This window comes from Aptenodytes patagonicus, chromosome W, assembly GCF_965638725.1.
Source record: "Aptenodytes patagonicus chromosome W, bAptPat1.pri.cur, whole genome shotgun sequence".
Classification (NCBI taxonomy): Eukaryota; Metazoa; Chordata; class Aves; order Sphenisciformes; family Spheniscidae; genus Aptenodytes; species Aptenodytes patagonicus.
Window position 1 is genome coordinate 19057847 of NC_134981.1, and position 15393 is coordinate 19073239.

A 15393-nucleotide genomic window follows, 5' to 3' on the forward strand; every position below is an offset into this window, starting at 1 on the left:
ATTGTTTTAGACAATTCATTAAAAAAAGTATTTCAAATGAGCAACTGCTAAAGTACATTTACATTTGCAAGTTTCCAGCTCCTTCTTACCATGTTGAACGCCCAGGGTTTGTATGCCCTCCCCTCCTTTTTTTTTTTAGGATTAGTTTTATAAGTTCCCAAATACATTAGTGCTGCTAGCTTAAGAAACCAGAAGACTTAGTTCAGTAGTAGTGCTTCAAACTACCAGTGTTCTATTATAAAAACCCACTTCATCAGCAAGAGCTTGAAGTGAGAAGAAAAGTTTTTTGAATTAGCCATGTGCTTCCTGGGAGGTCCAATGTGGGGAATACTTGGTAGAGGACAGAAACAAGCTGACAGTTTCCTTGTAGTGCTTTTGTTCAGTTACCATAAAAAGTCCACATTGCAGGGAGGAATTCTGCTTTTCCCATCGTGCTTAATCAGCAGTTCTTGCTAAGTCTCAGTCCAAATAATCTTGGGATTGAAGAGGTGGAGAGTCATGGACCTGATGGATTTTTTTTTTTTTTTTTTAAATTAAGATATTCAGCTCTTCTGCTTCCTCACAGCCATAAAAACACATAAAATTATCGGAATTGTTTATAATGCCTACGTATTGCAAAATAAATTATTTGGTTATTGTGGTGATGGGGCATCTTTAAGAAAATATGAGAGAAGGTTACATATTTTCTCATCTGATGTCTTTATAACTGAACATCATTCGAGTGGTCAAACAACTTTAAAGAGCCTGAGAAAGTAATTTAGCCTAATAGTAATTCCTAAAAAGAAACCCTCCTGTTGGTTTGGTCACTTGTGTCAGACAGAGGCATCCAAGACAATCTGTGGCATGCCAGCAGAAGCTTGTGAGTTCTTTAAGGTGGGCAAGGCAGTCAAGATATTTTCAAGAGAATGTGAAGTTTTTCACAATGATATTACAAGTTGGAAAGATGCTGTAGCAAGCAGGAAACTATTTATAAAGAAAATCCAAACAGACTAAAAAGAGGTGGCTGAGAGAAAAGAGGAAAATTCAGGAGTCTTCAAACACTATTAAGGTCTTGAATCCATCCTGGTGTCCTGCACCTTTCCTCTGTATTCCTGGTGGCAAGGACTTTTCTTCCATAGCTGAATTTTATAGCTACTCCCAATATCATAGGATAAAATGTATCTGAACTGATCTGGTTATGTTAAAAGAACATTATCTTTTGAGACAAACACATATCACATCAACAGTACAGCAAAGCAGATGCTAATGATGTGTTCAGGAAACAGTGAAAACTTATCAGTGGTAAATGCAGAGTTTTAAGGATTAGAAAACAGATGGAAGTAAAAACTTGAATAATTCCATTTAAAATTGAATATCAAAGGACAGCTAAGGTGAAAATGTATACCCGTTTGAAAAGGAACTGAGCTACTTTCCTGTTAAGAGTCCTTGCCCATGTTGCCAACTGCCCTAATACTGTATTAAATAAATAGATTTTAAGAATGTCAGTATGGTCTCTGATGGCCACAGACACAGACTAGGTGGCAGGTACAGAATCCATTGCCAGTCTCAGCTTCCTTATGAAAGGAAATAATTATATCTTGCCAGGGACAGCTACTAAAATTCAGAGCAATTGGAACAGTATGAACTCCACAGAGAAAAGCAGAAATTAAGGTAATGCAGTAGATACAAGACACTCCATCACCACCACCAATGGTGCTAACATTGCAGTCAAAAGGATGAACTTAAGACCCATTCAAAGTTTCCTGCTCTGCCCCTCTTCAGTGGTATGTCTGCACTATTAACATACATTAGTTCCACAGGTCTCCTCCCTCTCCTTATAGCTACTGTCTGTCTTCACAGATGTGCTGGCTTCAAATGACACGCACAACACAAGTAAGGAGGTCATCAGAGCCATATATAATTATTTAACAGAATTATCTCATCAATTGTTGTGGGGGTAGATGGGGTTGGGTGGGCTTTTGTTTGTTTGTTTGTTTGGGGGTGCATATTAGCACAGACCTTAGCTTGGTACAAAAAAGATACCAATCAGAAGGTAACATTAAAAAGATACATATCCATAAATCTAAATACATAAAAATGTAGATCACAGTTCTTTATTGCTAATAGTCCTGTCCAGTGTTTAAAGGAAAGGTAGGTTTATAGTTGATTTTAAAATGAAAGTCACAACTCTTCTAGTATTTCACTTTCCATTTCTTCAGTGAAAAAGACTGGATGAAGACTATCAAAAAAGATGGATAAAGCTGAAGATGAAATGTTCTGAAATATACTTGCTTTGTCCAATTTTCCACTGATTTTAGGTCCTTATATGGCACAATTACAGAATTATTGTAATTATATTGTCAACTATGACAGCTAGATTAGATTTTACTCTGAGATTATGACTGAACAAACATTACCAAGAAACACTAGGAAATCATTAATGAGATTTTTTGAATCAGTAGAGTGGGTGATGCAACAACACAGCAAAGAGTTAATACTAGATGAATGCAACAAAGCTGAGCACACTCTACATGCACAACAGGGTGAAGATTTTTTTTTAAAGGATGTCCAAAATAAAGATTTAGCTGCATGGCTTAGCTGTTACCATAAGTCGGCAGATGAAAAACTCTCTAAGACTCAATTTGGAGTTTTAGAAAGCAGGCATTCTTTATTGCGGCACCGGGCGCACAGGGGATTGCTCCACCTAGTGTGCGCGCCAAAGAGTTATGTACAATCAGAATATACATATTCATTAGATTTCGTTAGCATATTCATGTTATTTCCTGGAACTCATTAACATATGTAAAAGTCTTTAATGCATGCACTCTTATGTTCATTGGTGGTCTTTCAGAGTCCTCTGGTGGTCGTCGATAGTCTTCCTCACCGTGTCCACTAATTGAACTCAGTCTTTTCACCTGCACTGTTTGTCTTTTGGCCCAGCTGCACTAGCTAGCTGATTTCAGCATAACTTCCTTATCTATTCCACCCCTGTACACAGAGCTTCAAGGCTTCCTTTTATCTACGGAATGTCCAGTCTATCTATCCACGGAACATTTAGCTACTTTGTTTCGACAAAGAGAACCGTATGTCTCCTTAGTATTTCTTTTATTCTGTATCATAGCCATACAGAAAATGACCTGATTTTCAAGAACACTAACCAGATATCTCCTAACACACATAATAAAAAGCAAAATTTAAAAGTACAATTTTTGAAAGAATGGAACATAAGTTCTTGAGTGACTGATACTTCTTGGCAAAATTTATTAATAACTTTTCCCTAAAATGTATCATACACAAATAAATGCACTAACTATATTTATATATTTACTTTCCATAAACAGAAAATTAAGACAGCATAAAATATGGGCAAAGAAAGTTGGTCAAATTTTATTCCTTTATTCTCCCATAAAACTAACTTGAAATAACTGTTGGCAACAGATTTGAATGACTGAGTGAAATTCAAATGAATACACTGAGAAACTGCATCTCAAGAGCAACTCAAAACAGTCTGTGAAATGCTTCATTGAAATGGACTGGCTTTACAATGATGAATGTTATTTCAGTGTAATGGGACAGTTAAGCCTTCCTTAACTGCCATATGCCTTTGCATACCATTCCCAAAACACACAGCATAGCATGCAATAATTAAATATTACTGTCAACATAATACTAGTCTCACTTGAAAGTGATGGTTCCATATTGTAGTCACAATTGTTACCACTAACCCACAGATCAGGAGTCTTTTGACATGTGCTTGTATTTTTGAGACAGGCAGAATTTCTTCAGCTGCTCTCATTATACAGATGCCTAATGCATAGCTGCCACTTCCCACACTGAAAATTTAAGAGAGTATGAATAAAATACCAACAGTGAGCTCCTACATTCCTTCCATGCAGTCTGAAGAGGAATAAACACAAACAGAATTGATAGAAAAAGCCCTCAAAAAGGTGGAAGAAGTAGAGCTAACACAATATGCTCCCTTTCTCCTTTAAGGCTCCAGGACCATAATGGTGGTAATTATGTGCTGCAAGGGCTCTGCAGGGCTTCCAGGCACGTGTTTGTTGGGGGAGAAACAGTAAGCTGATATACTACTGTAGGTTTCATTCCAGGGCACGTGTCCACAAAAAACTAATATCACTTCATATTAAAATAATATCCCACTGAAACATAGATTTCCAAGGAGAATCTAGGTAACTGCAGGTCCTGTCCTTCCCCTTTGTTAAACTACTACTGTATAAGCCCTACTCAATCATGTCCTAGACATCAAACAGACAACTTCACATTAGTACTAAGAGAAACCCACAATCACTGAGCATAATTAACCTGCATATTTTCTATTCATACAGAATTTAGCTAATTTGTAGTGCTTCATTTATTTTAGAGACAATAGTTATAAAATATATGTTTCTCAAAATTTCTTACAATGCTGTACAACTTAAAAGAAAACGCTGACAGTTTGATGCATTCAGTGCAACAGAAATACTAGGAGGAGACAGTTACCAGACAGTGTGTTTGGATTCAAAATGAAGACAAGCCTTGTTCAAAGACCCTCCTATTCAAGCAAAGAGGCAAATAGCCTGCAACGGGGCTCCTTGCAGAAGAACCTACAATGTTCTCAGGCATTCAGGGATACGTGTCCTTTCTCCCATCATTAACAATAAACATTTCAAGTCAGAAAAGCTCTTGCTGTGGAGCCCTCTGCTTTTAGGTTAGGTGCTACAAATAATTAAAAAACCCCCACAAAACCAAAAAAACCCCCTCCTGCAATCACATACTCAGCTAGCCTCTGCCACAGTTTACTTTCATTTTCAGAATGTCTCTGCCGATGAACACGCAGTTCATCTTATGGTCAAAGCATCCAAAACTGTGCAAAAGATGTACTTTGAAGCCCTGTAAAAAAACCTACCAATAACATATAAAATTACAGTCCTAATGCCTTAGGTTATACTGACCTCTACAGATAGTAAATTAAAAGATTTATTACTAAATTTGAAGTGGGTTTCCTCATGTCTTCTTTTCAGATAATTTTCATTGGTAAAGCTTAGAATTTTTGTATCATTTTTCTTTCAATTTATTTCATTATTAATGCTTTAATCTTTTATGTTTGGCTACTCAAATTCAAAATTAAGGCTGCTGCTTCTAAAATTCAAGGATGATTTATTTATTTTTTCCAAGAATGATCCATGTTCCAAGAAACATGTTTGTAAATGAAACTGTTTTACTAATGCAAAATGCTAGCTTCATCTTTTGATAGTTCAGATCTTGAAAGACAAGTCACAAAAACTGTCAATGAAAGAATTCCAACATCATGATCAGAAAAATGAGTTTAACCTCTATATGGCAAAAAGTATTCTGAAAGAAAGTAAAAAGTGCATAAAGTTACTGGAAAAGTGAATACTATTTAGTTCCTGAAAGTATTATGTGGTATTGTAAGTATTATTTTTGCCTGCAGTGTCTGTGAATGCTGTGCTTTTGATCAGTCTCAGAAGTTTAGGACAAAAGCTAAAGTTGAATTTTTAGCAGCAGTTCAGACTGTTAAATGTTTTGCTTCAACACAGATGTTACTAGCAAGTTGAAAATATCACAAAAATAATTCTGATAGTCTCCAATTGTGACATATCTTTGGAAACTGATGCTAACAGGAATCAAACAAGCTCTGGACAGTCAACTAAATATATTGGTAAAATATCTGTGGAAAAAACTAGCAGCTTGAGTTTGAAGTTTATCTAAATACAGCAAGTTTAATTTTCACCTCTTTCTCTAAAGATAACTATATACATGCCCTGTGCAAAAATTAAATTTTTAATTCAATATTTAAGCAACATCAAAACATACTTTGTTGTATGAACTATAAATACACGTAGTTTATCAAGTTTAGAAAATGCTTGTTAAGCATGACTAATTTTGTTGAAAATAGAAAAGACAGAACTAGGAAAACCAACAAAAGTTGGCATGAGAAAATGGCAATACATGCTGATTTTAACAGCAAGTTTTAATAAAAAAAAGAAAAAGTCCTACAACTCTATTTACAAATATTATAATGAATAACAACCCCAAACACTGCTTGCTAAAAAACTAACATAGTAGGAAAGGCCTAGCAAAAGCCAATGGGAGTGGAGGTCAAAATAAAAATAAAATCCTGAGATACAAATATGGTCAGTTGAAATTACAGGGATTTTTTGGCATTAAAATCTATCCACTGATGAATCAAGAGTGTCTTTTTTCAAACATTTCAGCTTTGTGAGCTATCACTACATGTGTATTTTTGCTGGTTTACTAGGAATACTGTAGAGCAGGGATCTTTATTTATTACTTGTTCACTTGGGTATTTTGAAGAATATTTCTCTTGCCCCTTCAATTTACAAAAGCAATGAAAAAGAAAACAAAGCAATTCTTCCTACCTAAAATTCAAACCACCCCCTTCTGCTTTCTAATAGGCATTTCTGAAACAGCTTGAGTAAACAGAAGGCTTTACCAGGTGCAGAAACATTTAACGCTGCTTTAGCAGAACCAAAGGATTGTGAAAGAAGAAAATCTCAAGAGTTAAGTAATCATCTTGAATATAACGGACAGTCTAGGGACATGTTAAATTGGTGACTTTCATTTTGCAAAAGTATAAAGAGAATGTTAGTCTAAGACAACCCAGCTAAACAAAACCTAGAATTTATCTGACAATTGAAATAAAAAGATGTATAGATTAAAATCATCTTGAACTGTGCCTATAAGAAAATCTCTAAATACTATTTACCAAAATAAATGAGTTTACACTATAACAATTTACCTTTAAGTATATTTTCCAGTCTATCTTCAAAATTCAATTTTGACAGAGAATGTAATAATTCAGAATCATTTTTACAAGCCACTATGTAAGCAAGTAATTTATACTTGTTTAAGATATTATAGCCACCACAAGTTAAAGTGAAGGAAAGTGCTTTCACAAAAGCAGAGCTACTTCATCCAGTAAAAGAAAAAACAGTAGTTCTTAGCCTGACATGAAGGAAAAAATATTCCACTCAGCTTCTCAGTGACATATACCTGCACTACTGGACTGACAATGTAGATTACTTACATTTATTTATGTCAATCATCTGAAAAAAAGTTTACTAAATGTAATTTTTTTGAAGTTAGCTATTTAAAATATATAATTAGAGTTTGGGTGACTTATCACACCTTTGAGATACAGGGCCATGGATAAATCAGGTGAACTCCAATTTTAGTTACCCAAGGTTTCAACTCCTTGAAAACTTAAACTATCATACTTTTGCCTTGGTTCAAACAGCAAACCTAGGGTTAAAAATGTAATTTGATTTATTCCTTATATTTCAAAGTGTGTGTGGGTTCCTCCATAGAGGCTGGTTTCATTATTTTGGATTCTAGTGACAAATTCTTGGAACTCAAGACAAACAAAGTTCCTAATCACATTCCAGGAGCACAAATTTGAAATTGGACAATGCAAAGCTAACCAGTATTACCTTAATGCACATCATACTTGGACTCCTACAGTATATCTGACCATCAGATTAGATTCAAACACAGAATTCTACCAAAAGACATAAAATAGCAATAGAACAGCGCACACAGGATCCCAGAGTGATGCACTAGTAGAAGCATTAATTTTCAGACCCCATTTTTCACACTATTAACTGGATGACACTGCAAGTAGAAGTCTTGAAAAAACTAGCACTTGTATCAGTGGGGTCTGAAAAGGTCTAGCCAGCACTAGTCCGTCTGTTCTCAGTTGTGTGACCATAAAAACAGATTGTGCTATGAAAAGAACAACTAAGGAAGTCTGTTTTCTTATGGATTTCTCCCCTATGTACCATATTCCAACCTAGCCATAACCCCTTCACATTCCCTACAATCGCTCACACACTGACACCTGGAATAGCCCTTCAGATAACCCTTTCTCCCACATCTGCCTGTATAGATCCTGTCTTAGTCCCCTCTTGCTAAAAGCAGCTTATGCTTCAGCCACCGCTCCACGACTTATGCACTCCTTGCAGGCCTGCTGGAGAAGTTACACAGAATGCTGGGCTCAACTAATGCTTCTCCAGAAGACAGGACATTCATTTGGGTTTTTTCCTCCTCTACCCAGCTTTCAGTTTCTAAAGACTTTCCCAAGACCTTTATCACTGCTCAGACAGATAGAAATATACCTCATTACCTTAAACCAGGCTAAAAAGAAAATTTGTTTCTAGGCATCTCTGATACAAACAGTATCGTATTGAAAGCCATTAAAAATATCGAACTTGTAAACCATGTGAAAGATATGTATGTTGTTTAATGTTAAAACCTAAACTGTGTTCAAAGAATGGCTTAATGTCATCAGCTGCTGAAATAATACTGGGATTATCTTATATTTCTATGGTTGAAACTTGTAGGACTATTAAGGTAAATACAATAGTATTGCTTCCTTCTAGATGTATTCAAAATGGCAATGCTGCGATCCTTTGACAGGAACACTGAGAAAAATAATGCAGACAATTTTTAATAATTTTATGATGAGCTACATGCTATTTCACACCTTCCTTCAAGTTCTTGCTCCAGTTACAACTATACAAGAGTTGTTGCTCTCTCAAGAAAAAGCGTCAGTCCTCAGCTCAAAAACATGACATTTGAAAGGCATAGACCCAAGAGGAAGAAAAAAGACTTACATAAATCATGTTTAGCTTTTCACAATGCTTAGCACAAGCATAATTTTAGAGGGCTGACTCCTGATATTTGATTGTTTGGTGCCAGCAGTACGCAAGAAAACCTGTTAACCTTAAAGCTGCACATATCCTCTATTTCAGTGCTTTGAGCTTCACAACCCCCCTTCTGCTTCAGCCCTTTTCTCCTTTGCCTGACTCTCAGCTACAAATACATTTATATTATCCTAAATATAGTGCACTGACAGTAGTAAAAACACCTACTTACTTACAGGAATCATCCAGTTGGCCAGGTCACCGTACTTAGACACCTGCATAGCTCCAAGCATTGTCAAATCAACATGGCCTCTGGCAACAGAAAGTGTGTAATTAGCATGTCATGTTCAAGTAACAGCCCACAAATCTTTACAAGCTTTTGTTCACATTCTCATTACATCAATGTTTTTGTAAACATCATTGTAAAAAAGAATGGTGGTATACCACAGAGGTAGCAACCATTTTGTCACACATGTAGTTGTTTTTTTTTCCCTCTAGATCTATCGCAGATGCAAATTTTTCTGTCTGCTTACTGAGCCTCAAAAATGTTATTACTTTTGTCTGGTTTTGGTTAATTGCACGCACAGTCAATCAGCTCTGAACTCATACTTTCCAATAGCTAGACCTAATCCTCTGTAAACCATTACTGATTAAGTCCATGATCATTTTACAGGTTGTTAAATGCTAACCACATTTCAAAGAATTAATAATGAGTTCAGTCACTGAGTCAGTTTATTCTTTTCATGTTTCAAGACCAGGGTTTGTGTTGTTACATACCCTCTTATAATTGCAAATGATTCATCGCTAGAGAAATAGGAAGAACCTGGAAGAACCGTGACTGTCTCCTTACCTGTAAAAGAAATAAGCTATAGTATCTAAGTATTTTGTCTCTGACAAATAAGTCACAGCTATTAACCAAGAAAAAAGGTTTTATATCAAATTCCTTTGGATTCTGTACAACTATGGACCTGATTACACTTACTAAGTCAAATGTAAACCTAATCAATTATAATGAATTGTGAAGCATTTTGTGACAGTTTTTAATGATAGGATTGCCTGCTCCTTGACCACCAGCAGTTCCAGGCAAGACATCACTGAGACCAGAGGCTAAGAAATCTCTGCGGACTTTATCTTTCTGCTCGATCCACAGAAAAAGCAAAAAGTAACTCTCTTCTGAAACAGAGAAAGAGCATCTTCAGGAGATAGAGAGGTTGCAAGGAAGAGGGAGCAGACCAGATTCAACACAGTCTAGAGTGATAATGGTGTAGAATACAGAAAAATAAATGACACATCTAGTCTATTCTTGCTTTAAGTGCACAAGAAAATGTGCTTCTGTGTGCTGTACTGTTCTCTGCACAGTGCTTGGGTCAAGCAATGGAGCACACATGGAAGTGTCTTATTTTGACTTTGTCCAGAGCCTTCTCTTTCCCCTCCTGCCAGCACTTTGAATCAGTCTGAGCAACAACCACGTATATAGAGTGCCTGTGGAAAGGCATAAGAAACACAGCTGTAGGTGAAATTATCAACCAAGCATGGGAAATTTGAGAAAAAAAAGACTACAGCACCAGATGACACTGAGAAGAAAAAGTTAGTGTAACAACACTTGAATGCACCATTAGCATGTTTGCCGATGATACTAAACTGGGAGGTGCTGTTGACTCTCTCGAGGGATGAGAGGCCTTGCAGAGGGATCTAGATAGATCGGAGCATTGGGCAATGATTAAGGGGATGAAATTTAACAAGACCAAATGCCAGATTCCGCACCTGGGACAGAGTAATGCCGGGCACAAGTATAAATTGGGAGAGGAGCGGCTGGAGAGCAGCCCTGCAGAAAGGGATCTGGGGGTGCTGGTTGACAGCAGGCTCAATAGAAGTCAGCAGTGTGCCCTGGCAGCCAAGAGGACAAACCGCATTCTGGGGTGCATCAAACACAGTATAACCAGCCAGTCAAAAGAGGCGATTATCCCGCTGTCTTTAGCATTGGTGCAGCCTCACCTTGAGTACTGTGTGCAGTGCTGGGCCCCACAATTTAAGAAGGCTGTTAAGGTCCTTGAATGCATCCAGAGGAGGGCAACAAAGCCGGTGAAAGGGCTGGAAGGCATGTCCTATGAGGAGAGGCTAAGGACTCTGGGGTTGTCTAGTTTGGAGAGAAGGAGGCTGAGGGGCAACCTCATTGCACTCTACAGCTTCCTGAGGAGGGGAAGTGGAGAGGGAGGTGCTGAGCTCTTCTCCCTGGTATCCAGTGACAGGATGCGTGGGAATGGTTCAAAGCTGCACCAGGGGAGGTTCAGACTGGACATTAGGAAGCATTTCTTTACCGAGAGGGTGGTCAGACACTGGAACAGGCTTCCTAGAGAGGTGGTTGATACCCCATGCCTGCCAGTGTTTAAGAGGCATCTGGACAATGCCCTTAATAACAGGCTTTAACTTTTGGTCAGCCCTGAAGTGGTCAGGCATTTGGACTAGATGATCGTTGTAGGTCCCTTCTAACTGAACTATTCTGTTCTAGTCCAACAGAGGGGAAGAGAAATGAGACATCATTAAACAGTTTCCAGAAAACAGGGAAAAAAAGACAATGAGATTAACTAAGAAGATGGGAAAAGGGAAGGAAACACTGTAGGAAAGTTAAAATAGAGACCTAAGTTACCTGCTTTAATTTACTGAGTTCACTTGATGTATATTATGCGCCAAGACACTGTATGGAAATTAAATTTTGACACACAAAATAGTATAGAATTAAGGTCACAAGCGGTCTTGCAGTCTGATCACAAGAATTCACCATGCAAACATCGAGATCAGCTTTGAGACTGCCTGAATTGTCTTTCCCTATCAGGCATCCACCCAAGAGATTGGGAGAGACGACACAGTCTGCAAGCAGAAACATGGAGCAAGAACCCTAGGATAATGTGACAAGCTAAGGCAATGCTGAGAAGAAAGAGACACAGGCTGAGGGCCACACAATAATTTAACAAGAGCGCCGTATTACCTACTTCTTGAAAATGCTTTCAGGAACTCAGTACTTGTAAATATTTCATCTATAAGACAGAAGTCTACCTTTCAATTACAGTGAAGATAAACTTCCTTTAAGACAGACATTCAGAAAATGGGACAAAAAAACCACATAAATTTCAGAAAAATACCATTACATTTGCAGATAAAAAATTGGCAAAAACCCAAACTAGGAGAATATTTTGAAAGTGTGGACTTTGGGGGCTGATACTGGACCATTCCAGTCTATGAATGTGAACAGAATTAAATCCTATTCCTTTGCCCTTTAGCTTCTATTTTCTTCACACGGTTTTATAAATTTGGCTGAAAAGCACCTAGAGTGATCTTAATCCAACTAAGTGTCAGTGGGATTTAGCAGCTTCTGAATGTTTCAGCAATGATGATAATTTTGGTGGTAGAGATGAGGTTCACCTATCCTGTGTCCTGTCTACTGCAGCTTCAGAGGAAGATGTTAAGGTGCTTAACACTGAATTAACAATACTAGAATAATCTGATTTCCATGTTGCATTCTGATCTCTTATGTCAGCTTCATCCCTGCAAGATTCTCTCTTCAAAAGTATTTATCAATCATAAATAACAATTCAAGATCATCTTGATATGCATATAAAAGCACAACAATTTTTCAGAGTATTTATCAAGTTCTTGGAATTCTTCTTCCATCGTCACTCTGTTAACGTGTTCATTTCTAATGCACCCATATTAGAACATAAGTTCTAATGCACGTGCATCATTTCACCTTTTATGGTACATGTTTTTTATTCAAAATAATTTTTTCCCTCCAATGATACCTTCAATAATTATTTTTTTTAAAGCCCTCAATTTCAGTTCAAGCATTAACTCAGCTCCCATGTGCCTCTGAAATTTTCCTTCATACAGTGTATCACAACAGTTACCTAGCTACTGGTGAAACGCTGGACTCAATTCCTTAATAATTTCTTATTTTAAATCAGAAGATGGCCTTAAATAACTTCACATTTAAAACATAATACTGAAACAGGGGCAATAACATAGCAGTATGATAATGGTATCAATTAGTTAAACCAGGTAGCAAATGTTTCAAGTCAGTGAACAATTGCTGGACTGCACCCTGATATTAAATTAAAAGCTTGTTTGATGTCAGTGCTCTATCTCCTTTGACTTTTCAGAGTTTAATTCTACTAGCTAATAGAGGCTGAGAAATGTACTTTTTATATACATACATACATACATACCCATACATAAATAAAAAAATATAAAATGCATAGGTTTTCCATATGAAAAAACAACTCTAAGATGCCAGCTATGGGTCTATAACCTATACCATTAACATCAATGAGAATTTATAAGGTGCCAAGGCCTACTTCTGTTTGTCACAATGCAATGTATAGGTGTAATTTTACATGGAAACAGAGAACAGATACAGGCACAACTTTCCATTAAGAAAAGAGAAATCAGACATGCACTAAACCATAAGTTCTTTAAGTTTTTACATTGCATGGCTGCTTCTGAGGTGAAATGCCCCAAAACAGCTGGAAGCAGTGCAAAACTAAGCTGGAGAAATACAAAGGAGCAATAACAGGTGATGTGTATGAAAAAGGGAAAGTTCTTCCAGACAGAGCAGTCACAGACCTGCTGCTCCTTTGCCAACATCCCTCCCGCCTGCTTTCAGTGCCTGAGGACTGGCATTCCTCCACTGAAGTGGCAAAATCAGCCACCCACAGCACAGTCCTCCAGCATGCCAAGCCGCATTTGGGGAGCTCTTTCCCCCCTGCCCTGGTTACGGCTCCCTCCCTCTCCAAACGCAAATTAGTTATCATTTACACAACTCACTAGACAGGAATAAACCAAGCTATTATACACAGAACCTTGAAAAGCATGTCCCAAGCATAAAGCATTGAAAACCATTTTCTAGAAGACACAAGGTAAAAAGTACCAGGAAAAAAAACATATTCACATATAGGCTTCACAAAACAATCTCAGTTCTGAAAAGAAAAATTTGACCCTTTACTGTCTGGCCTGGAAGAGAGTTCCCTTCAATAGCTACTAAAATGGACCAAAGCATAAGCTCTCTAACTATAATATTAAACATCTCCATTGATCAAAACCAACCTTCACTTAAAAGAAGCCAAATACATTAATACTTATAAGTAAATAAAACAGGAGTATGGGTTCCAATACTGAATCAAAAGAAAAATTTTAGATTAACAATGAATAATCATTTTCCATAAATTAAATTTATTTAAAAGATTTTTACCTGCATTAATCAGGTCTGGATCTACTTCATTTTCAAGTGGATAAGGACCCTGACAACAACACAGACATATGTCAGCTTTATATTAAAATACCTTTGAGATACAATTCTTAACTGCTTTATTATTTCTAATGCTTATTACTAAAAACAGATCATCACAGACATGCGTTTTTTTCTCTTTAGCAGAACACTATCCCTGATGATACAAGCCAAAATTTACATCAACTAACATATCAGACTGATGGACATATTGTTAGAAGCTGTTAGAATTATTAAATAACCACAGTGTGTTTTGTTTGTTTGTTTGCTTGTTTTACCAGTGACAGACATTTTTCAGAAAGAGGTATGCAGGTGCAATTTAATAAAGCTATACCACAGTGAAAATAACATTCACTTTAAGTTTTATTTAAAATTATGTTTGCTAAACCATCTTACAAGGCTTGCAAGGCTTGCAAACTACTGAAGGTTCTGACTCCTTCCAGCAAAACATGTACATAAGAACATACTTAACAAAGTAGCACTATTATCCTGAAATAAGAATTTCCTTAGAAACTTCCCTGCGCTACAAGGAGAATTTTATGATCATGCAATATGGCATATATTTGAATATGATTTTTAGTAAAATTATAATCAGGTTGAGGGGTGGGGGTGGAAATCAAACCCAGCCCCTGCAAGGTAAGTACACTGCAGTAAGTGACCATGATATATTCTTACCAAACCCAGGACTCCATTTTCACTCTGTAAGTGAACAGTTATGTCTGGACTGATGAAGTTACTAGCCAACAGTGGGATTCCAATACCCAGATTAGCTGAAGAGAATTGGTTAAGGCACAAACAGGAACATACTTACTGCAAACTAGTAAATTAAAAAAGTTATCATTGTACTATGATTAGATTAGAACTGTTCTCTTCACAAACACTTTCATTTTTAGTTAGATGCCTCACATTTGTGCTGAATTATTTTGCCATTTGGACTGTCTAATTGCATTCTCTCAAATGCTTCACATGATAAAAAAAAACAAAACAGTGCAAGTTTTCATTTCCAACATACATAACTTTTTCAAGAAATTCTTGTGAAACATTCAACTGCTAACAAACTCTCCAGATATGCCTAGATAAAGACTTCAGGTACCCTATGCCTTGACATCCCATCTATTTCAATAGGGTGTTAATAAAATGAGAGAATCCCAGGTTCTGGGAAAGACAAACAATGAGCATGGTAATTAACTTGTGTTAAAGAAAACAGCTGCCGTTGCTATTCTTGTGAGTCATCACTTTAACCTACAGCACAGCTGGAGGATACTGTACATGCCATCCTCAAACTCTAAAGCAGCCCATCTGATGATCCTCTCCCTCACATTGTCTCCTTGTTTTTGTTTGGCTTTTGAGTCATCAGGCTTTCGGATTGATAAGCACTGCAAAACAAGAAGTAATCATAAGTAAAGATTAGAATCCAGATTCTTGCTTCTCAAGACACGAAAGCCTGATCTG

The 15393-nt window shown here is 37.0% G+C and overlaps 1 protein-coding gene across 1 annotated transcript in view; it reads right to left on the reverse strand.

The window, feature by feature from the left end:
* LOC143172181 (succinyl-CoA:3-ketoacid coenzyme A transferase 1, mitochondrial-like) overlaps positions 1 to 15393 on the reverse strand; it is a 92952-nt gene that overhangs the window by 19788 nt on the left and 57771 nt on the right. The window contains exons 8-12 of the mRNA XM_076361432.1: positions 15206 to 15317; positions 14617 to 14711; positions 13906 to 13954; positions 9441 to 9513; positions 8900 to 8975 (exon numbers count right to left, since the gene is read on the reverse strand). Coding sequence (XP_076217547.1) covers positions 8900 to 8975; positions 9441 to 9513; positions 13906 to 13954; positions 14617 to 14711; positions 15206 to 15317 — 405 coding nt within the window. The remainder of the gene's footprint in view (positions 1 to 8899; positions 8976 to 9440; positions 9514 to 13905; positions 13955 to 14616; positions 14712 to 15205; positions 15318 to 15393) is intronic.